At 42.6% G+C, this 23,099-nt stretch overlaps 1 protein-coding gene across 7 annotated transcripts in view; it reads left to right on the top strand.

Annotated features, from left to right (window-relative positions):
* Positions 1–18,077, top strand: part of LOC125881571 (partitioning defective 3 homolog) — a 420,073-nt gene extending 401,996 nt beyond the window's left edge. For all 7 annotated transcript variants that reach the window (XM_049564735.1, XM_049564734.1, XM_049564733.1 and 4 more), the window contains 2 exons: positions 8,056–8,183; positions 13,880–18,077. In XM_049564735.1, coding sequence (XP_049420692.1) covers positions 8,056–8,183; positions 13,880–14,315 — 564 coding nt within the window. In that variant the 3' untranslated portion in view covers positions 14,316–18,077. The remainder of the gene's footprint in view (positions 1–8,055; positions 8,184–13,879) is intronic.
* Positions 18,078–23,099: the final 5,022 nt, after the last annotated feature.

A 23,099-nucleotide genomic window follows, 5' to 3' on the forward strand; every position in this document is an offset into this window, starting at 1 on the left:
TTTGAAACACCACATGGACACGTTAACAGAATTTGTTTGTTGTGTAATTGAGGTGAAGTTTAGAATGAGGTTCACTTCCTGTTTCACTGTTCTGTATATGAAGACATAAGGAATGTTCCTTTCAGTAAGATGACCTCCATCTATGTTGATTTCTTTTGGTGGGATGATCAGAAGTGGAACCTTTTTGTGGCTCAATTTCTTTGCCAGGCCTGGGACAGAAGGCAGAGTATTCTGTTTCTGGACTGAGCAGTTAAATAATATGTACTTTTGATTGTTACTGCAACGTCATTGTGATGGTGTCGTGTAAACCCATGAGAGCGTTTTACATGTGGGTAAAACTGTAGTCTTAAAACTTCTGTGGTATAAAACTGAGCTCCGCTGCACAACAGACAGACTGTCTACATCTGTGTATCCATAATTTTATTGTTATTTTCTTCCTTTCCTTTGGTTAGGGATTCGTCTTGTTTGAATGAACTTTATTGGAATTGTTAGTGGACGAAACTGACATTCTGTGTGAACTCCATGTTGTGGCTGGTTGATTTATCCGTACAGTTGAGCAGGAAAGTCGCAGGTTCTGGCTCAGCAGAGAGGCCCATTAAGAGGCGTAGTGTGAGTTCACACAGCATACAAGAGTAATAAAAATTAACAGCCTGCCCATCTTAAAATAGTATATTTATTTGATTGAGTTATTTTTGCTCAATACTACTCAATATCCTCCCACTTCCAAACAGACGGCTGTTACAGTACCTCTTTGGGGGGAAACAGCAAATGTGCTTTAAAATGATCACCGTAATGAGGACCAGGCACAGAAGGAGCACACGGAGCAGCGTGAGGTGTGAGGCTCCCTCTGTGCGAGTCTGACCCCTGGCTTGTCTCTGGGGTGTTGGAGTCTGAGCTCAGGTATGTCTGCCGTGAGCGCCTGTAATGACAATGCCGAGGTCAGTCCTCGAACCCCCGGCTCCTCCTTAATGGAATAATGACCAGGACATGAAAACTCCTGTCTATCACGTAGCCCCCAAGCCAACACACACAATTAGAGCTGGCATGTTTTCTCTCGCTCCCTCCCCGCCACTCCGTGAGAGGGGATTTCCAGATGTTCATCATAAAGCGCTATGTATTTTCCAAAGAGTTGCCTTTTTCTCTCTCGCTCTCTGTCTGCGGCAATAAAATCAATTTGTGCTGTTGGGCTGGAGTGCCAATGAGCGTGACCACACAGAGGAGTGTGAGCGCCATGCTGGTTCCCTGGATCAAACGCACCAACGGCAGCCCGTAAAGCTCTTATTTATGTGAATTCTTTTGATTTTATTATCACTCTATCTACTGCTACCAGGATACATGTGTCTACAAGCATTTGTTGTGTTTACGCAATCTGGGGTTACTCTGACAGTGGTGCTTTCCATGTCAGTGGGTGCACAGCTAACTCTTTCCTATGTGGTCATGTGAATGAGAATAAGCCACTTTTAGCTGCAGTCACTTGACTTCCCAGGGTTGAAGGGTTGGAGTTAAGACAATATAGCTCTGTGCCATGACAGTGTGTGACCCCCTGGCTGTAACCAGTCACCGTAACCAGTCGCACAATACATGGAGTGTGTTGTGCGCTATATGTAAGATTATTAAGAAAGTCTGTTTGTCCATAATCGCATGTACTTGAGAGGTAATGACTGGAAAGAGAGCTCTCACACACATTGTTGCACAGTAAACGTCTTTGTTTAAAGGAAAGCCAGTTGACTCTGCTCGCTGTTTTTCACAGTTTGACCTCGCAGGAGAGGGCCTCAACATACGGTAGAGAGTAGCAGGGAAATCCTTTAGCTACTTGATTTTATCTGTGAGGCCCCTGTCATAGTGCTGATGCATCTTGGACACATGGACACTGCCATTGTCCTCTTGCTAGTGTCTGAATGACCACAAATAACCTGACCCAGTAACCCAGTAACATTTATGTTAGATAAAGTTGCAATAAAAAGAGTTTATGAAAGTTCATATTTCAGAGTTGTGGTAGACCACAAACTGCTGGAAACCACATCTAAATCATGTAAAAACAAACATGTTGACGTCGACTGCACTATTGCACAAAACAAAAGACGTCTTCAATCTAAACTCATTACATATATGTTATCACACATTTGTAGCTCCATACATTACCTGCTGTGTGGAGGTTACAGGATACACATACAGAACATACACAAATCCATTTATTTTGCTACAGAAGAGAGCTATAAGAATGTAAACAGTTGATTATCATGAACCAACCTTCATTTTTTTTAACTCACATGCTCTCAGATAAAGAGATTTGGTGAACTTTACAGCTGCATAATTAATATATGACGTAAAATGTCAGTGTGAACCAAAAGTAACTTGTATGTTTACAAAAACAGAGATAAGAATAAACGCAAAACAAAGATGTTTAACATTCAAAGAAGTTAATTTGTTGAACAGTTTTGAAAATGACACTTGAAAGACAAAAAAACATTTGAAAGATTTCATAAATCTGGAGGGTATGGAGCAAAACAATGAATATAAAAAGGGAAGGTGCAACTCAACTAAATGAAACTAAATTAAATTAAGCTGAGCTAAACTAATCAAACCCAAGTAAACTGCTTAAATTAAACTACACTAAAACTAAAAGACATTAGATTAAGTTCAATTAAATTAGATTAAATTAAGCTAAGATAAGCTTAACTAACCAACTAAACTACTTAAATTAAACTAAACTAAAACAAAACTAAACTTAACTACATTAAATTACATTAAATTAAATTAAGCTAAGCTAAACTAAACCACACTAAACTAATTAAATTAAACTAAACTAATTTAATTTAATCTTATTTAATTTGATTAAGATAAGATAAGCGAAACTGAACTAAACAAACCCAACTAAACTAAAACAAAACACGACAAAACTTATCTAAACTAAATTAAATAGAGTTAAATGAAAGTAAGCTACGCTAAGCTTAACTAACTGAAACAAATCCAACTAAACTAACTAAATTGAACTAAACTAAATTAAATTTAGTTACTTAAATTAATCAAAAGTAGTTTTCAACCACAGCTCATTTTGTTGAATCTGATTAGTTTTATTGATTGATTACTGTGTCGAGCTTCTCCTCAGTTTGCTCACTAACTGTCAAGGCTGCGTGGATGAATTACGGATATTGCTGTTTAATATTGAACAAGCAGCGAGCACAGTTTACTGATCTCATGATTACAGCCACTATAAGCATTAGGACTCGCCAACATATTTACACAACATATCACAATCATAAAATGATCTAGCTTGTTGGGAGTGTGAAATGGCAAATACAGTATTGTTGCATTGTTCATGACATCTGCACTCACACTCTGCGTGTGCACAGATATATGCTGCCTACATATATACCCAGCTTTTTTATTGCATTCCATATGCTTTGATACCGAACTGTGTGTGTGTTCAAAGATAAGATGGAGAACAGAGGGAGGAGAACAAAGCGATTACGCTTCTCTTATGTCGACATAATAATACATTTCAACACTATTACCCCACACATTCATCCTACACAGATATCTTCACAATAAAAGATAAGACTCCCAACATTTTGCTCTGCCATTTGTGCATGCTGTGGAGTCCTTAAGTGATGTGGAGATAACCAGCCCAGCCTCCCATTCAGCGTGGTTTCCTGGTGCAGGGACTGGGAAATGGTAGACCACACTGCTCGCTCTCAGATGGATACTTCGCCCGGAGCTACACACCCCGGCGACCACAAATGGACCGGGCCTGCCTGTAATAAATTGGCGGAATTGGGTCGTGGACTTTAAGAGAGAATCATTATCCAACTGCGCTTTTGTCAGGATGTGGTGTTTCACGAGCGTTCTCTCACTTTCTTCTTGTTCTGACTCCCCATTAGCAGCTCAAATGTCTTCCATATGTCTGTTTGTGTACGGCACGGCTGCTCTCTTAAAACTGTTCCCTTTGTGGTCGGCTGCAAACACGGCATCATGAGGAGTGTGTGCGGTAAAGCCATATGTTAGCGTTGACCCATCATAGTAACCTGCTTTGATATCTGAAAGGTCTGTGACCAGCTCTGAACCGAGAAAAATTACACCTTGGAACTTCTAAAGCTCGACGCCTTCCCAGCTGCTTTCCTGGTCACAGATTTTTGATAGCTGCAAATAATTTTCATAATTATGTCCCCCTCCAACTCACCGTCTGTGAACGCGCTTATGTTTAAACAGGTGGAGAACTCTTTTTTTTCCTTCACTACTTGTCTGTGACACCACCAAGGAAATAAGGAGGAGATAAAAGCGTGCCGTATCAACATCATTTTTCACATTATTGGATAAAAACGAACACGGACGTCTCTTTGATTTGATTTCAACAAATGTCATGTTTTATATGGCATTGTATTCCAGGCCTAATATGGAATAATCTGATTCTCCTTCCCTGGATAATGCCATTACACTGACTGATTTTTTCTCCTGGCTATTTCTCATGCATTTCTCCTGGCATGGCGTCATCCGCCTCGACCCGTCAGTTTTAAACCGAAGCGTCAAGCACCTCCGGATTCCTCGCCACTTCCTCTCAAATCGCATTAAAAACTTTCAGTGTGCGTGACTAATTATTTTCTCACCACCGCATTTGGCTCCGGTAAAATAATTTCTCCTTTTCCCTCACCGTTCATCTGATATTCGTTTATGCACTCTGCACTCGCTGAGCCGGGGGAACGTGTTGTTGCAGCGAAACCTGAAACATATGAGTCCAATTCACTTCACCCACGTGGAACACCAGTGTTTTTTAGGACTCGAGAAAGGACTTGTTATGGACGCTGAGTGAAATGTAATTGCGCTGTTATTGCAGCTGTCTGAGTGAGGAGGAAAGCAGACGTTTAAAAAGCACAACATGTTTCCGAGAAGACATTTTTGCTGACAGCCTTTCTGGCCGCCAACACACACCTCTATCCCATCAGTTCACTCTGTCATCTACCGTTACCCCTCGTCCACCACACGGCCAACAAACACAAGCACATATACAGATTTTCCTCATTCAAGAAGTTCTCTTCCTAAACACTGATTCCTCTAAAACTGCATAAATTATTAGGTCATATTTAATTGAACAGAAATGTATGCACACGCCCCCACCTGCCCACCACATCACCGTCCGAGCCTTATAAGAGCTGACACTCGGTCAAGCCGCGCTCGCTGCACCTCCTCAGCTCACCTCTGTTTAATTTGCTTGTCATGTTCTTTCATCAGCCAGCTCGTTAGCAGCGTGCTGGTGTTGAGGGAGATGGTATCGCCATGTCAACCCTGTCGATGATCACACAACAAACACACATACACACCGATACAGGTTTGTGGTGTGTAGTCGAGTCGCACACGTATCAGTGAAATGAGGCAGTGGCTGCTGAACTGTATTTTATGTCTTCAGCATACTAGAAATACACAGCATACATTAAGCAAAATATGACTTTATTATATAACATTTTATTAGCTATAATAAGGCGCTCTGATTCACACAAACAGAGAGCGCAGAGAGAGTAATTTGCATGAGCAGTGAAGTTTAAAATCCAGGGAAAACGGGCCAGCAGTAATGTGGCCAGTCCACAGATTAATTGTGAAGTACAGTAGTAAAACACATCTTAAATCCTGTAAAGGAACAAATACTGAGCTCCAAAGTCACTGATGTATAAATTAAATCTGAACCAGTGAGACATATGACATTTAACACATCAAACCATGGCAATCGATATTCATTTTAAGGGTTTGGGGTTTTTTTTAGTAATTTTGAATTATTATAAAGTATATTTGTGATGTGATCGGTGCACCTGAGAATACCTATACCTACCCAAATTTCCAGCCTCCGTTTCTTGAGGTCTTCTTAGTTGATTCCAACGATCATTCTCAACGCTTTCTCTCTTTGGACATCATCATGACACTCTGCAGCACCGTTAGTGTTCGGCTGTTTGATGTGATGATTTTGCCAATAGTCCCTTTCAGCTGTGAAGACACTGGGAGATGTGTTGAACTAATTTTAACTCATCCGTATTTTATTTTGTCAGCGGCAGTAAAACGCACGTGGCATCAGAGACTTGTGCAGATTAAACTGGGATAACACTTTAAGACTACAAACGGGCTCAGAACTCTCCAGCCAAGCAGCATCAGGACTCCACATAACCCACAATGCAACACTCATTAAATTACAGACTCACCCTGTAACGCAGGGACCGGTGCAATTCAAAGAGAACATCTGCTGTTTTGAACCTCAAAGACAACCCCACAAACATTTTATTTTTTCTATTTTTCCGGGAAGAAATATCCTGTCATTTTGTGGTCGATATGTTTTTTATTTTCTGTTTTGTATGTTGATGTCGCTTTTGGAGGCTGCATTAGGAATGTCAGTACAAACTCTACGCTGTCTGGCATTCCTGTAAATACAAACAGGAGTATACACGCACATCCAAATCAGCGTGGGCAGGTGCTGAGCCGAAAGTATGTGAGCAGTTACCAAAAAAATGACTTGCTCACACACTGCAGGGCGTCAGTGTCCACTTGGTGCTCAAGTTTGCATGTCGAAGTATCAAAGTGTGCTAAAAACTGAGTAGCAGGTGGCACCTTGTATGGTAGCCTCTGCCACCGGTGTATGAATGTGTGTGTGAATGGGTGAATGTGACTCGTAGTGTAAAAAAAAACAAAAAAATGTTCTAAGTCGTGAGAAGGCTAGAAAGGCGCTATACAAGTGCAAGTCCATTTACCATTTATGTTTTGAGGTTAGTACTCTTGCGTTGTGTAGATGAAATGATAACCCACTCTCAGTCACTGTTTAGCTTGGACTCGCATTTATTTCAGCACTGGTGAATATAAAACAAGAAAATCAGCCTTCGTAGCCATTCAGCCACTCATTACCAGTGCAGCTTGATATCCTGGCTTCATATGAGCAGAGGAAGTCTCCGCTCGTCGCTAGGCTAATTTATACAATGTAAAATGCTATAGGCTTGTGCTAATAACGTTAGCATGTTGTATTTGTTTGGAAAACATGTTTAGTATTAGACAGTTGTTTTGTCAGTGAACTTTGTGAGTTGTAATGGAGCTGAATTTTGTAACGTTACCTTTGTTAAATGTTGCTGTTGTCCCTGGCTTCATATGAGTAGAGGAAAAGTCCGCTAGCTGCTAGGCTAATTTACACAATGTAAAATGCCATAGACTTGTGCTAATAACATTAGCATGTTGTATTTGTGGGGAAAATGTGTCCAGATAAAGACAAGTGTTTGTCTGTGAATGCTGCGAGTTATAGTGAAGCTGATTTGTGTACTTGTGTTTGAAATTGTGTCTATTAAGCCATGTTTAATGTGTGTTTAATGTGTGTTTTGAATCAACTACAGCACTTCACAGAAACCTCTGCCGCCGACTAGTGTTCTGTAACTGCAGAATGATACAGACACAACCCCGCACAAGTATAAATGCTAACAATGGCGTAGGCCACATGCCTAGGGTCTGCCGCACAACTATAAATCCCGCTTAATGGCCAACAAGCTAATCACCCACACAGTAACCTGCACAGCTACTTGCTCCAAATACATCTCCAACCACCCAACATCATCACAGAACATTAATTAGTGTTTTCAGGAGCTTTTTTGGCACATTTATGGCAATGAAAAACACTTTTAACCATAACATAAAGTATTATCCACGGAGCTTAGCCAAAGTCAACCTACAGTGAGTCCAGAGACAACAGACTGTAACAGAGCACGAGAGCACTGCTCTTGTAGACTCTGAGGCAATCTAATTGATATAAAGATCTTATTTGGTGTATTATGCCTTTAAAGATATTATCAGGGGGCTTTTCATCCACTGCCACAGGTGCATGTTTAGTGCCACTGTCATCATGGAATCACACCTACTAACTACCTGTTCCCCAAGTGTAGCCTTACACACAAGAGGCATCACACTGACAAACCACCTGCTGCGCTGAGGGAAATATATTCCATCATCTAAGTTTGTGTGTGTGTTTCCTCTCATTTCCAAAGACAGCAGAGTTCTGGCTTCATTACTGTGTCTTAACTCGTCATTTGGTGGATGTTACAGGTGAGCAATGGGACAGAGACGCCAAGCGGACGCCACTCAGTAACAGTTGACACTCAGGTCCAGAAACAGCAGCAGGAGGACAGAGACGGTTTCCAGCAGGCACAGAGACAGTACAGCTCGCTGCCACGGTGAGACCTCGGCTCCCTCCCCTCTCTGTGACTTATCACGTTCTTCCTGCCCTTTCTCAATCTCTTCATTTGACTTTTTCTGATTTCCATCAATTCCTTGTCCTCATATTTGTTCCTTTTACCCTCTTTTCTCTACACTTTCTTTAACGTATCTCTTTGGTCACAAAGTCAGTCACCACAAAGCCACGTTCAACTCATCTCCAGACAGAAAACCCTTTGAATGAAATCATTTAATGTGATCGCCTAGAATTATTTGACTGATATTCACTTTCATTAAGTCAATGTTGACCCTGAAGAAGTGGTGACTTTGTCACAAGCATCAGCCCCCCCTCCCCCTCCCTCCAACATTTCTAGTGTGATGAATAATTGCTCCAATATCATGTTTTTAAAAAGGAATTTTCTCTTGGCAATCTCTTGCCTTATACAGCTTGAGTTCAGAGCTACAACCGCTGCTCTTCATCTCCTCCATCTTCCTGTTTCGATTCTTTTGCATATTTTTCAAAGACATGCCAATAAAGCTTACCATATCTTACATCTCGAGGCGTTTGGGGGGAGAGAGTTTAGTATCGGTATTTGCATTTCCTGCCTTTACTCTGTACGTGTGTGTCTGCTCCTCTACCAATCCTCTGAAGCTCTCTAATCACACTTTAGTCAATGCAAATTGCAAAGCCAACAACTGCTGGTGGAAAATGTTCACTTTTTAAGTTCTTACATCCCTAAAGAGGAAGTCACCAAAGATTCACAATCTATACTTTGACTGACTGACGCAGGGATTTAAAGATAGTGATAAAATAAACATAATTTCCTCTCTGTGTTTCCTGATTGAAAACAATCCAATGTGAGTTTTTGTATCATGAAACGTACAGCGTGTTCTAAATGTTGTAAGTGAAGCCAGAATGAAGTCTGATTTATTTAAGTTTTGCTGCTTTGCCAGTTTAAACAAAGACAGAACACTTTAAGTGTGTGTATACGTGTGTGTGTGTGGTCTTTTTAATTTTCTTGGCCAGAGTAACTCTGCCCTCCTGTGATTTTAATCTCGCCTTGCACAAACAGCAATCATTTCTTCATAACCATCCTCTTTCGCTCTGCTGTCTCAGAACAGTCACAGCCGGGTCGATTAAAACATGCTCCCTTCTATAGCTATGGATTTGCGGGTCCACATGGACGCATAATCAATGTGGCCTGTATAAGCCAGAGCGATCTGTGCCTTCACTTCATATGTGTTATCTGCTGGCATCTCATGTGATGTGACAGTTGCTTCCAGCCCTCCCCTCTCGCTGAGCTCCTTCTCTTGGGAAAGTTGGTCTGGCGGGCCAAAAAGCCAGGCGAGGACGGCCTTTGATATGCATTCCTCTCATAATCTCATAGCGTCTTTTAGCAAAGAGTCGCATGAGCTCAGGCTTGACGTTTGACCCCGGCTAAGGCTTTTTCAGAGCTTGTGTCTCAACGCAGCTCCTCATTAAAGAGCTAAAGTCTTATATCCCCAGATTAATAACCGCAATTCCCTCTAACTCCAACCACCTCTCTTCTGGAACCCCTTCATCCTGTCCTTCTCCTCCAAAACAGGAAGCCTGAGCAGTCAGCCGAAAAGGGGACATTCCCTAAAAAAAAAAGAGCTTCCAGAAGAGGCCATGGTAGCTGGTTATCTGATGACGGCCAGGCTTAGCTGGCTGTCTGGGATGTGAGGATTGGAAGAGCACTAATGAAGGCTTGTTGTCGGAGCAGGATTAGCGGTGACAGGCAGTGGAGGGCGAGAGGGGCCGGGAGAGGAACGAGTGTGTTAGTAGGAAAGAGAGACCACTGATTAGCCTGAAAGAGACACACAAAAATACACACACATAAATGTGGTCAAGATAAGGTTCTTAAATGTGGCCTGAGTGAACTGCCAGTAGCTCCTCCATCTCTCCCGCAGCCAAGACAACATTGTTCCACGCTATAAAGAAAACATTATTCCAGGTTTGTAGACAATTTATTTGTACAAAATAGCAACGATTGTTCCACTGCCCATTGCACGCATTTGGGTTTTTTTCCCTAATCACTTTGCGTCCGTGCATGTGTGTGTGCTCTCTCCTCCTTCTCATAAACTCTGATTCTTCCCAGCTGTTTTAAAGAAACACACAGCGGCCACAAATTTTTCTGCAAGCCAACTTCCTGGCTTTGTTTGTTATGTTCTGTCATTCTAAATTTACCCCACTCTTTGGCATGATGTATTTTCCCATCCCCTCCCTCTGTAGATGTAACTAATCCACTTTGTGACATATTCTGGCGCAGGAGTAGAGGTGATAAGAGAACCAACTCCCCTGACGCATCAATCACGATCACATTCCTGTGGAACAATGCCATTTCTGCTCTGCTCTCATCGCCACTGAAGACTTCCCCCTAAATTTCCCTTCTTCCCTTTTCTACTTTAAAACCTAAAAGGTCACTCTGGAAACGCAGATCGCTGCCGCGTGCAACAGGCGTCCCGGGTTTCCAAATAAGCGGCTCCCTCATGAGCATCGCTGGCTGCTCTGTAAGCCAAGCCGGGGTGTAAATGCATGGCGACTCGCCCAGACAGCCAAAACCCAGATATGGAGCATGTGGTGGGGCTCTCTCTGCAGTCTGTCCCTACATCTGCCCCTCCGCCAATTACCCTCATACTTACACATGCTCTACATGCGTGCACACACATACACAGAGCGGGACAAGATAATGTGTTTGTGTCACACATGTACAGAACATAAATGCAGAAGTGTGGACTTAAGCTAACAAAGGCTCAGATACGAACACGCTTCCCTTTGATACTGTGGACCACATTCATTAGTGATGCCGGGTGTGTAGGCTCCTAATTAGCATTACATAGAGATGGCGATTAAAAAAATGTCTAAAGGGGACCTATGATGCATCTCCTTTGTTTCTGTCACATATGTATCATGTTACAGTGTTGGATGTGCATATTAAACATAGTAACCCCTGTGAATAAAAACCTCAGACCATTCTGAATACTCTGTTTCCAACTGTTTTTTTCCACTTTTAAGACAAGCTCACTGCACCTCATGACAGATTCCTTTATATGGTCATCTGCTCCACACACCCTACTGCAAATACATCACATAGCCTACACTGCTACCTGTAGCTACATGCTAACATCAGGCAAACATGTCTTGGTTGGTTGCAGATGTTGTTAATTTCTCCCTGATTTTTGATCATATTCCTGCTGGAACATGTCCGGTTGTGAAGATTTTGGTCAAGAAACTTTAACTGGTGATTGTAATTGTTAGAAATGCCGCGACACAACGTTATAGTCATTCCCCAGCTGCAATGATGGTGCAGAGACGCCAAGAGCACCGATACGGAAGACCCAGAAACACTTAAACAGTACATTGACATGCACAGTGAAGTCGAACTAAGGTTACAGCTCGACAAGGACTAACTGGACTACTGTCCTTGTACAAGTATACAAGCACAGGAGGGGAGTCGATGTATTAACTGAAGTACGTCCGACTCCTCCCCCCTTTCAGCTTGTTAGCATTGGACCTTTTTCCGGATGACCTATTACATCACAGACCAAACAATTGAGCGTCAACCAGGTCACCTTTCACCTTTCCATGGTTTCCTCCATCCATGTACTTTAAAATATTTAGCTCTTTCAGTTGATGCAGAGTGAATTGTATCTCCTCATCTGTCCAATAATGCACGGCTCTGGATGTTCGTTTTGCCATGTTGTTACAGGCTAATTCTTCTGTTACGACTTCTGGGTCAGAGCCCGGAGTGAAAAGTGTTTGGGTCTGATTGACTGTTGTTATGCCCCTGGGCAGCAGTATGTGACAAACAAAACTCAACTACTGACCCAAAATAACCACAAAAGACATCTTTCAAACACTCAAATCAATGGGATTTATTAACAGATAAATCAAGAAAACAAGACAACAAAGATCCCAGGCTGAGAGGCAGGAGGATCAGCAGTCCCCACACCAGAGGCTTCTCTCTCCTCTGCTGCTGCTCCTCCATGCTAGGTGCACTGCATCTCGTTAAGCAATGCAGCACACCTGGGCAGATCTACAGTGGAGGGAAAAGGGACACAGCACAGAACACACACAGCCAAAGTAATACAGCTCCCAGTCACATTATCTCAAAGTCTGACTTTGAGAAAGTTGCTGTAGTACGATTTCAGTCAGACCAAAATGTTTACATGTGTTTTAAAAGCCTGGTTTCAGTCGGACAAACACAATAAATCTTTCGTCTCTAAAGTCATGTAAACCAAAAATACAAGTATGAACCTAAAAATGAACATAATAGGTCCCCTGTAAGGGAGAGTTGAATTTATGACAAGATAACAGAAGATATAATTGCATTGCTCGTTTGTGCTGCAAGTCGAGCCTTTATTTTTGCACCAGGTGGCAGACACACATGCACAGTAACATTAACTTGTCAACTATCTCAGGAGCTTGTAGGAGGAAACAGAAGCAAGTCCCTAACGTATAGCTACAGTTTTGGACAACCATGACTTCTCTTTTGTGGCTACATGTAGTCTCCATTTCTACGAAGCCTTTAACCTACAGCACAAGTACAAAGTATTAATCAGTCGTATTTGGTTCAGTCAGATTTGTAATCTTATTTTTTCCTGTGGAGCAGCATCACAGCACACACAGAATAAGAGAAAAATAATCATGGTTCAAGGTAGAATTGATTGTCATTATCTCCATTGTAAGGTTTGGTTTTTAGAAAACACTTGATATCTTGTTGAAGCACGAGTGCCTTGGACAGTAAATAGCCTGTTCTGTCTTTTGTTCCTGTCAGCCTCTCTGCAGCGAGTCTCGGCCAGATAAGAAATTCAGGCATTTTGTCCTAAAAGCACGTCGGGCCCCTGTGTCCCTCTGCAGGCTTTTGCGCCCTGAACTCAAAAGCCTCTTAAGCGCACAGCAGGTCAGTGAGGTGTGAATGGGATTTCTCTTAGCACCCCAGACGCAAAAGGCACTGTCACAGGTCTTCCATCGCACGACGGCCCTAATGGATCCTAATAATGGAGGAGCAGACTCAACACTTTAGCCAAAGACCTGGCAGTTCCCGATGACAGCTTTTCAGGGCCAATTTCCGGAAAGGGGAGCATGTGTGGCGGAAGGCGAGCTTGGACGTCAGGTTTTTTTTGTGTGTGTGTAAGAGATAATATGTGTGCATCTTGGGCCGTCCTGTCAGTGCAGGGGCTGGCAGGCAGACTGAAGATGAGTAGAAGGCGGTTAACGCCGTGAGGCCTGCCATTACTCTGTCTGTGCTGTAAGTGCACCCGTCTGCATCGCTAAAAAATAGTTAAATGGATGAAAGCCGCCATTTTTCTCAGCGAGGTTTTAACATTTGTGTTTGTTTACGATGTGGAACTAATAGTGCTGTGGGCGTTTCAGGCTTCCCCCGTCTGTTTCCTGTCTCTTTCATGTCTCTGTCTTCATGTCACTGGATTCAGTGTAATCATGCAGCAGACTATAACAGATCCCTCTTTGCTCCCCTCATGTTGCCCTCAGTATTTTAACTCAGCACCACCACATCCCCCTTTTAATCCCGCAAAATGTGAAAATGGCAGCATTCTCTGCTGGAGTGCATTTCCTTTAGAATTCCCCTTCAGTGGTACTGACCCAAAAAAGCAATCTTTCCCGAGCAGTTGCTGTTTAAGGTGACTCACTCAACAGCCTGATTGACCTCTTTACCTGTCTCTGTGTGTTTAGGCAACCTCGTAAGAACCCCAGCACGGCGTCCCAGGACTCGTGGGACAAGGTGTACATGCCAGCAGAGGGATTCCAGACATCCAAGGAGAACCCTCGCTACTCAGGCAGCCAGGGATCACGCAATGGCTACCTGGGAACGTCCAGCTTCAACGCCCGCGTCCTCTTAGAGACTCAGGAGCTGCTGAGGCAGGAGCAGAGACGCAGAGAGCAGGAGGCCAACAAGGCCAGGCCACCTCCCGCTCAGGAAACCCCCAGCGGCGGCACCTTCGACCACAGCAGAGACCACACTCAGGCCTCAGGCTCTGCTCCGGCCCCACCACAGGCCCTGCCTCAGTTAAAGGGGCCCTACAGACAAGACGTTCCCCCGTCGCCTTCTCAGCTCGCCAAACTCAGCAGGCTCCAGGGGTCCGAGAAAGGGAGGCTGTTTTACTCCTGAGACATGACGAGGGACTGGACACTTTTGATTCTTGGAGCATTAAGAGGGAAAATACAAAGAGGGCAAAGAGTCTGTTTTTTGTTAAAAGCTGAGACACAAAGATTTTTATGGGACTGCGAACAGAAAATGTTAATATTTAAAAAAAAAAAGATTTTTTTATGATACGAAACATTATCTTTTTAGTTGCTTAAAAAAAATAGAGATCTTTTACTGTCCAGAATTGTGATCATCTAACTCTGAGTGCAAGTGCCTTCTAGTCCATCATCTGTTCACCTTTTGTCAGCTTCAGCCCCTTTTTTATTGGCTCACGATTTGCAGCTTTGACCCATCCATCTGATACATTCAGGCGAGCAGACATCATGGCAGAAGGCGACCGGTTTTGGCCGTCACTGCATCGCCACATCTGACAGCAGCATGTCCTAAACACAATAACCCCGAGCACAAGACACGGCCCAGGCATGTTTGTGCACCACTCGGGCACCAGCGTTGACCTCAGTCGATACCACGCTTGTGTGAAGGTGGCTTATTTGTTGCTGTTCACGGGGACTTTGTCGAGCACTTCGCGTTCATGTGAGTGTGAAGCATGTGTGTGTGAGTGTCGGCAGGAGCTGGCATGTAGCGACAGAGTGTGGAGGTTAAGCAGCTTGTGTGAACTGTGGAGTCTTGGGTTTTGGTTTCAGATACAACACTTACCCAGAGTGTGTATCTTCCTTCCAGCCCCTTCCTGTATTCAATATGATAATCCTGAATCCCGTCTTCCTCTGCTGGCTGCTCTATCTCCGTTTTTTCCCCTCACTTTGTCACCCTCACCATACGGCGCTCTCAGTGGAGGGAAACAGCTTTAGACCTGCTTTATTCCCACCCTGTCCCGCCCACCCCGGGAATCCAACGGTGTAAATGGGGTCAGGTCTGGGTTATTAATTAATGTACCTCATTAAATATGAATGGGCCCCTTTGTGTGTGTATGTTGTCACGTATGGCGAGAGGGAAGAAACAGCGACCTTGCCGATGTGGCTCTGGCCCCGTCCTCGCCTTGGATGATGTGGCTGTAACCGAAGCCCGTTGGCCCCTAGGTGTCTGAGTTGTTCCTTGCTGAATATTTCATCAGGGTGGTTACACTGGGAAACCACATCGCCTGTGCAATAGGTGGCCTCAGTGTGGGGCCGCCCGTCCATCGGCCCGGTACAATGGAGCTGATTTTGTTTTCCTTTCATGATTATTTCCATTGGTAGAAAACCACTCGGGAGCCTTTCCGCCGTTCAATCAATAATTAGCGGTGCAATTTCAGTGTGTGGGAGAGAGTATATGTGTGACCCCGTGTTTGTGTGTCTGTCTTTGTATTTCCAGCCCTGTACGAACGAGCTTTAGGCAGACTGAGGATGTTTTTTTTGCAATGTAAGGTTGTTTTTCTTCAAGGGTAAATGAGGATTCATTTTGGGTCCCTGTTAAAATTAGGGTCAGTTCAGGGTAAGTATGAAGATTAAAATTTGTTTATTGAGTTACCTGGTCATTTATTCAGATTTTAGTATGCTGTTACTATAGCGACCTAGTGACTGTGAATCTGTGCATTAATGCAGCAGGTCAGTAATCAAATTTATAAATACACAAATCAGCTTCACTATAACTCGCAGCATTGACAGACAAACACTTGTCTTTATCTGGACACGTTTTCCCCACAAATACAACATGCTAACGTTATTAGCACAAGCCGATGGTATTATACATTGTATAAATTAACCTAGCGACGAGCGTAGATTTCCTCTGCTCATATGAAGCCAGGATAAATCACACACAAGACTTAAAATGCTATTTTAGTGGAGGCTTTATTGTCTTCACAATTTATTGTTTCTTATCTGTGAAATTAACGTAAATAAAAGCTTTGTTTCCACTGAGGGAAATGGTTTCAGCTTACAGAAGCAGACAGGAGGTCTACATCGCTATGATGTCTAGTTACATATCTGGGGAGGTGCACGTCAGGCTACAATGTAGGATGCGTCCAGCAGAAGTACAAATCCTGCAGACTTCATGAGGCTGCTTTGGGTCAGTTTCAGTTTGAGTCGGCCTTGGGATGGAATTATTTTGAATACAGGAATGTATCGCTACATGTTATGGTCTTTCCTGCTGTGCTGCTGTCCCAACGATACTTTCCCTGTCATAAACATGCATACAAAACCTGGTACGTGTATACATGGCCAAGAAATCAGCATTTTTCAGGAGAAGTCAGGCCTGATCACTGAAAAATCCAAATGTTTCCTAGTTTTTTACAGTAAGAGCAAAACACCGAGCAGCAACCTCTGCAGCTAGAAAAAGAAGCCAAAGCTTAAGTGCCAAAGACCGCAGTTAATTTAATGGCCACTGGAGGCTGGCTTAAAGCGAGTCAATCCCCATAGATCCCCATGTTGAAATGCTAACTTTACAGCAGAAATAAACATGTGTACAGCCTGGTAAAAAAAAAAAAACGACAATTTTGATCTCTATAGCTATTTCCTCCGCACTCTAGGCTGGCGTTTTTGGTGGGCAGGGCTTAGCTGGAGGCAAAACAACTCTCCACAGACATTAGCTCTTTTTGAAAAGAGCACAGGACATTACAAACTATGCAACACCTTTAGTGAGAGGTACACTTTTTTACCACTCATCTAAATTAAACATTTATATTATACACTAATTGTCCACTGTTGTAAACGAGCAGTTGTTCATACAAAAGAAAAGGACTGTTGGATTAAGACCAGAATCAGGATTAAAATGTTTCAGTTTCAGTCAGGCACATAATGATAAGAGTAGGTTGAGGAGTAAAATCTATTGTGGTTGAGAGTCTATGGTCCCCACAAGTACATAAAAAGATAGTGTTCTCACACATAAAAGGGGCGTGTGAAATACAGTATCGTGTATTTGTTCGTCTACCAGAGTTCCAGTGTGCATGTGTGTGTATTTGTGTGTAGGTGGACATGTGTTTAAGCGTCTGCGAACGCTGCCAGTGACTGGATGCTCCAATATGTCTATGAATATGTCTTGGCAGCCATATGAACCACTTGGCTGCTGAGTGGGAGAGGAGCAGAGGAGTAGGAGGGAGAGAAGATGGGAGGCCTGACCTTGCAGATGATTCAGTCAATGGAGTAATCACAACTATTCCTCTGAGTGTGCACTACAAACAGGAGGTTACCAACAAGGCTGCGCTCACTTTTGCTGTCTCTTCTTCTTCTCCTCTTCATTTATCTCCTTCATGTGGTGCCGAATTAGACTTGTTTGTATGTGTGTGTGTGTGTGTGTGTGTGTGTGTGTGTGTGTGAGGGGGTCCAACTCTGACACAGACGCTGTTTTAACTGATGTCTCATTGTGATCTGGGGAGAGGTTCAAGTGCCTGCAATATCTAAGGAGTTTTTTCCCTCCTCATATGCAAATTTGATAATATCCCATAATGCACGTTTATTATTTCTGTTGTGTAATTAATGTTTGTGCGCCGCCTCTGTGACACATGGATTCTTCCCATAAAGCTATTGTTTCGAGGGATTTTTTTTTATCCTGGGAGAAATGAGAAATATATTGTTATTGTTTCACTGTGTTTTTACGACCATCCCTCATTGTATTTTATTATCCACAGTTTGGTACTATGGTGGTAAAAAATGACTAATATGTAAGCACAGTGCAATTTTCCTTTTTACAACAGTGGTATCATTAAGTTTTCTGCCATTCTCTGTACATACAATATAAACTTTTTTTCTCAGTGAATAAATTGAGGGTGGATTCAAATCCTTGTAACAGTAATTTCCCTTGATTGTGCTGCTTTAACATTCACAAATGGTTTTTCTTCTTGATAACACACCAGTGAAATAAGATGCATAATTAAAGGCGAGTAATGAACACCTTATTTCTTGCTGCTACCACGGTTTTTAATATGAAACGCATTTTTTTCTTTTTACATTATAATTATAAATTTGGCCAGTGTGTTTTTAAGCTGTATTTAGTAAAACTAAGAAGACCTAATACAAAGACGTTTTTCCTATCAGTCATCTGGTTGCCAGATCCCTCTTCGTGCCTTTAACAGCTAAAAATAAAATAAAGTTAAAAAAAGAAAATCAGGATTTTCCACACTGTTCCTCTCATAACTGGAGGAATGTTGAAACAACTACCTCTGCGATAGCTACAGCGAGACATTGGCATTCGCTCAAAATGTGGCTCCCACATTTGTCCAAGTGGCAGTAAAAAAAGTAAAACACATCCTCCCTGTCTCTCCGTCTCTTTAATCTCCGTTCCTGATAGGTCAATGTGACGGCTGGCCGGGAGGTTTCGCCTTGAGCTGGCTGAACTTCTAATAACATCCTGTGATGACTCCTATGGTGATAAAGACAATAGTCAAATTTATGATTTCCAACTCCGGGGGAAAGGCAGGTTTAAGAATTTGGCCCTGCATCACAGAGCTGCTGCCAAATCTGTCTTCATCCTGAGGAAGGGAGAGGTCTTTGAAAGAATCAGTCTGGTCAGGGTGGAAATATACTAGAAAGCACATGCATCCGGGATGAAGACGTCCACTCGTCCATATATCACCTTTGGGGATACGGGTAAAATTAAGGTGAGAAGGGAGAGGAGAACAAACTGTGGAACTTTGCCCAGACTATGAGAAGACAGATAGAAGCTTTAACCGTAAATAATACCTCAGGGGGGAGTTTAAAATGCATTTAAGTAACTCTATTTGAACATCCCTGCCGAGCCACAGCCACTTTCCTTCAATATTACCTTTGATTGAGTGTTGATAGAGCAAATGTAGAGAAATGACCCTGCGTTTGGTCCACTCTGCCAGAGGCTAAGAGCAGTGTTTCAGTTTTCACTTTAGTCACATGCAAAGAACTTTAACACAGATTTCTCCCCTGTCATATGGCACGAGACAAAGCTGTCATCCTTTCCCACTTTTATTTGCTATTTCAATGAGCCCCTTGCTATTTAAGTTCTTACACATCCTTATATTTAAAGGATTTCAATGTATCAAATATCTCACATTATTTCATTATATGCAGACGACATTCTTCTGTTCTTTACAAAGCTAATCGGTGCCAATTATGTGTAACCCATTAGAAGAAAATGTTTAATGCAATAAAGTTCACTTATTAAGGAGTATTACAATACCAGTTACCATTTCAGCCCCAGGTCAATTTATTCTACATCAGTTTATCAGCCTCTTTAAGTCTTTTATTAGATTCAGATATCAATTATTGCACAATTCTTTATCAGTATGTAACCAGGAGTGTTCGTAAACGGAAATTTATTTGATATGTTATTTGAATTCAACATTTGTCATGAGTATAGAATTTAGGGTCCCTTGAAAAAGGAAAATTACAGAATAGTAATCCAACTAATCAGTAAAATCTGGGAGGTCTCTGAGGAACCTGACAGGAACAATGTGCTTAGAACAGTCTTATACAGCTTCTACCCCTGATAATTTAAATAGACACAACCAAACTTTGATGCTCACGTCGATTGAGCCCCTATCACACATGCACTGCAACCAGGAACATAACTAGACATTACCCCGGAGATGCTAAATGTCGGAATGTTTTTTTTGTTGTTGTTGTTTTTTTTTTTAACTTAAAAGACTGAATGTTAGTAACAACAAAACAACAACAAAACAGGTTAAAAGCCACAGAGTACACGAGCGCTGCTGCTGTGTGTCACCATTTCCAGTGCCAGTGTCCAGTGTCTGATTCGAATCAGATGGACCAGACATTAAACAAATTTGACCTTGCCAGCTTCTTAGAACAAAGTCAGTGTAATTCATGATTGAGCCTATGAGTGAGTTGACCAGGTCTTTGTCTGGAGAATACACAACGGGCAAGTGGGCATGTTGATGACATTTCTATTATGCAACTGGCAAAGAACCAGAAGAACACAAACATCCGAGGGTGAAGAAGATGGGTCATTTACATGAAGACGGCAACTAAAATGTCTAACTGGAGAGATGATGAGATTCGGGAACTACTGTCGCCAAAATTGTCAGAAAATTAAACAGACTTGGTCAACACATTCTCACTCCAACTTCGTCACATATAGATGTTTGGTTATGAACTTTTCCACGTCCACATATGAAGGTACCTTCAGTGAATTATTTTTTGATGTTCTGGGACGCCGTGTCAAGTTCTGCCTGTTACATGCATTGTCTGTTTTCAAAATACACCTCCATTTTCACAGGAAATGTACAGTCTGGGTACAGTCTCTTTCAAAATAAAAGCACTACATTGGCACAACGCCTCGTATGGACGTTTTTTGTCTTTCAACAACAAATACATGTGGTTACATTTTGCCAACAGTTGCACATGGTTGGGTTTAGGCAACAAAAGCATGTGGTTGGGTTTAGGAAAAAAGAACAGGTTTTGGCTTTACAGTCTTACGGGAACTGAACACCAGCCTCTCAAATGAAAGTCATGGTGGTTGGACCCATCCACCACCCTTCCTCCCCGCCCTACTTTTGTTGTTGACCTGCTGTGTTTCCTCCTGACACCGCTGGCCGACGTGAAAAGATTGCTTTTTTGTCAGTTTGTAATGCTGGAAGTTAACTTGGTCGTTAATGAGCTAATTACAAACCAACTGCATTAACAAAAAACTGTGATTTCCACAGTGTACATTTTGCATCATGACTTGCCCCCTGCATGCTCTACCCAGACACCACCCCTCGCCTACACCAAAGAGAGTATTTCCAGTGGGTGAGAATTCTTCTGACACTGATAATCTCCTGCTGTGTGCTGCATGTGTGAAAGGGCAACTCTGGACAGTGTCCAAATCTGATTTCCCAGACACTGTCTAGAGTTCATATGAGAAAAGGGCTTTGGATTGCCATAACAATGCAATCATTATAGCTCAATTTCCTTGTAAGGACCAGCGCCATTGATACATTGATTGACAAAAGGACCGACCCATTGGTTGGTGTGCAAGCCTCATTTAAACAGTGGACTGAACACTGGGATTTCATTGGGACTGATAGGGTTAAATAAAGCACAGAGAATATAGTCCTCTCTAGGTTTAGAAATGCCATGTAAGAAAACAGATACCATATGGTTTGGAGTAACGTTAGCTTTCATAGACAATAAAATGTTCTTTCTGTCGCTGTAATTCTATTGTGATTTGTGGAAATGTGAAGAAGGGATACTCTCATGTAACATCATGACTACAAAACCGACATTGCAGATATAAATCCACTGGACATATCCATAGAGGTAATGTAAAGCCATCAAAACACAATAGGTCTCATCTTAGCATGATACACAACGCAGCATGTAACTTAGTGGGTACTGCTGTATCAGCTTGCACCCTTAACACATTGAGGCCTGAGGGAACAGTAAAGCTGTCTTTCACCGCGCTCTGTCCGATCATTATTCACGCTGAAAGAGCTCGGCTGAGTCTTTAATATCCCCCTTTTGCATTCCAGCCATCATAATACACCATAATGAAAACCTTTTTCTACAGTGATCAACAGCAGACTCTGTTTGATTTCATCACTCCACTCTGTCCTATTGACCCAGCAGGCCAGACCAGTAGACCCCTGTGTTGGCAAGTGCAAGTGTGTTGATATGAGAAGCAGATGGGGTTCGTGTGAAGCGCCAGCAGAGTTTTAAAAAATGGTGTCTTTTCAGCCTGATGAGGCCTCAATCGGGGTCACCTGTTTTGGGTTGAGGAACCTGCTTCTCCCTCTGATCCTCGATCTGTTTCCCCGTTGGGATTTCAAAAGAGGAAGCCGACGTAGTAGGAAAAATCGTGGTCATAAATCTCGGCAGATGCGCAAGAAAAGCCAATTGTGGGCGGCTGACATGAGCACACGCACATACACACACATACCTGGGGGTTCTTCCCTATGGCTTTGGGGCAACATCTGGTGAGTGCGTGGAGAGGAGAGGCTGGTCTCTGTAATGTGTGGGGAGCGGAGGGAGGAGGGTTAATGCCTTTCACTCTCTAGACCATGGAGTGGGCTTTGTGTGTGTGTGGGAGAGACGGAGAGAGTCACAGATGAGCTGGCTTAGCGTGTACAGTGTTTACTCGGACGACCTCCGCTTCCTCTCGCATCGACTACAACCCGAGCACTTTGTAGAGCAAGATATTATTAAGTGAAATTGGAGGGAAATGTTTGAGGCAATACGGTCGCGGGTTGACCTTTAATAGCAGGCAGGGATGTTGGATGAAGCCACCACAACTGAGCTTACTGAACTTTAAAGACTGACATAAATCTGAGGGACTTGAATTTATCGCATATGAGTGTATTGTCATTTTCCTATAGCTCGCATACAGAAACGAGCAATACTAAATGTATTCAAGCTGGGTGATCGCAGTGTCTTAAGAAGAAAGAAGGTTCGCTGCAAAGAGCGATTCAAGACAGTCATAATATCGTCATAATAACCTTGTTGAGCATTTGACTTAGATTAATGTTTGATTTTATCCAAGTTGGACGTTCAACCTACTTTTGTGTTGTAGCCACGCCTGAAAATGGGATTGTATGGTCATCGCAGTCATATCCCAAATCTCTGTTAAAGCTGGCACTGTTTAATTTTGGCGTCACTGGGCAAAAATCATATAATAAACTTTGAGCATATTGTCATTCAAGTGGACTTAGAGAACATTAAACTTCTGCACCTCCTCTTGGCTTTGTCTCGGGCTTTAGCAACTCTAAAATCTACTATAGGTCTTCAGGCAGACCACAAAATTGGTGTTAAGAAAAATAACACTTTCATAACCTTCTTGAAACAAGTTCATTGAGCCGGATATTAAAAGTGTAGAACTTGTATATAATGCAATATTTTTAGCTTTTCA

Source organism: Epinephelus fuscoguttatus, linkage group LG21 (genome assembly GCF_011397635.1).
Source record: "Epinephelus fuscoguttatus linkage group LG21, E.fuscoguttatus.final_Chr_v1".
Taxonomy (NCBI): Eukaryota; Metazoa; Chordata; class Actinopteri; order Perciformes; family Serranidae; genus Epinephelus; species Epinephelus fuscoguttatus.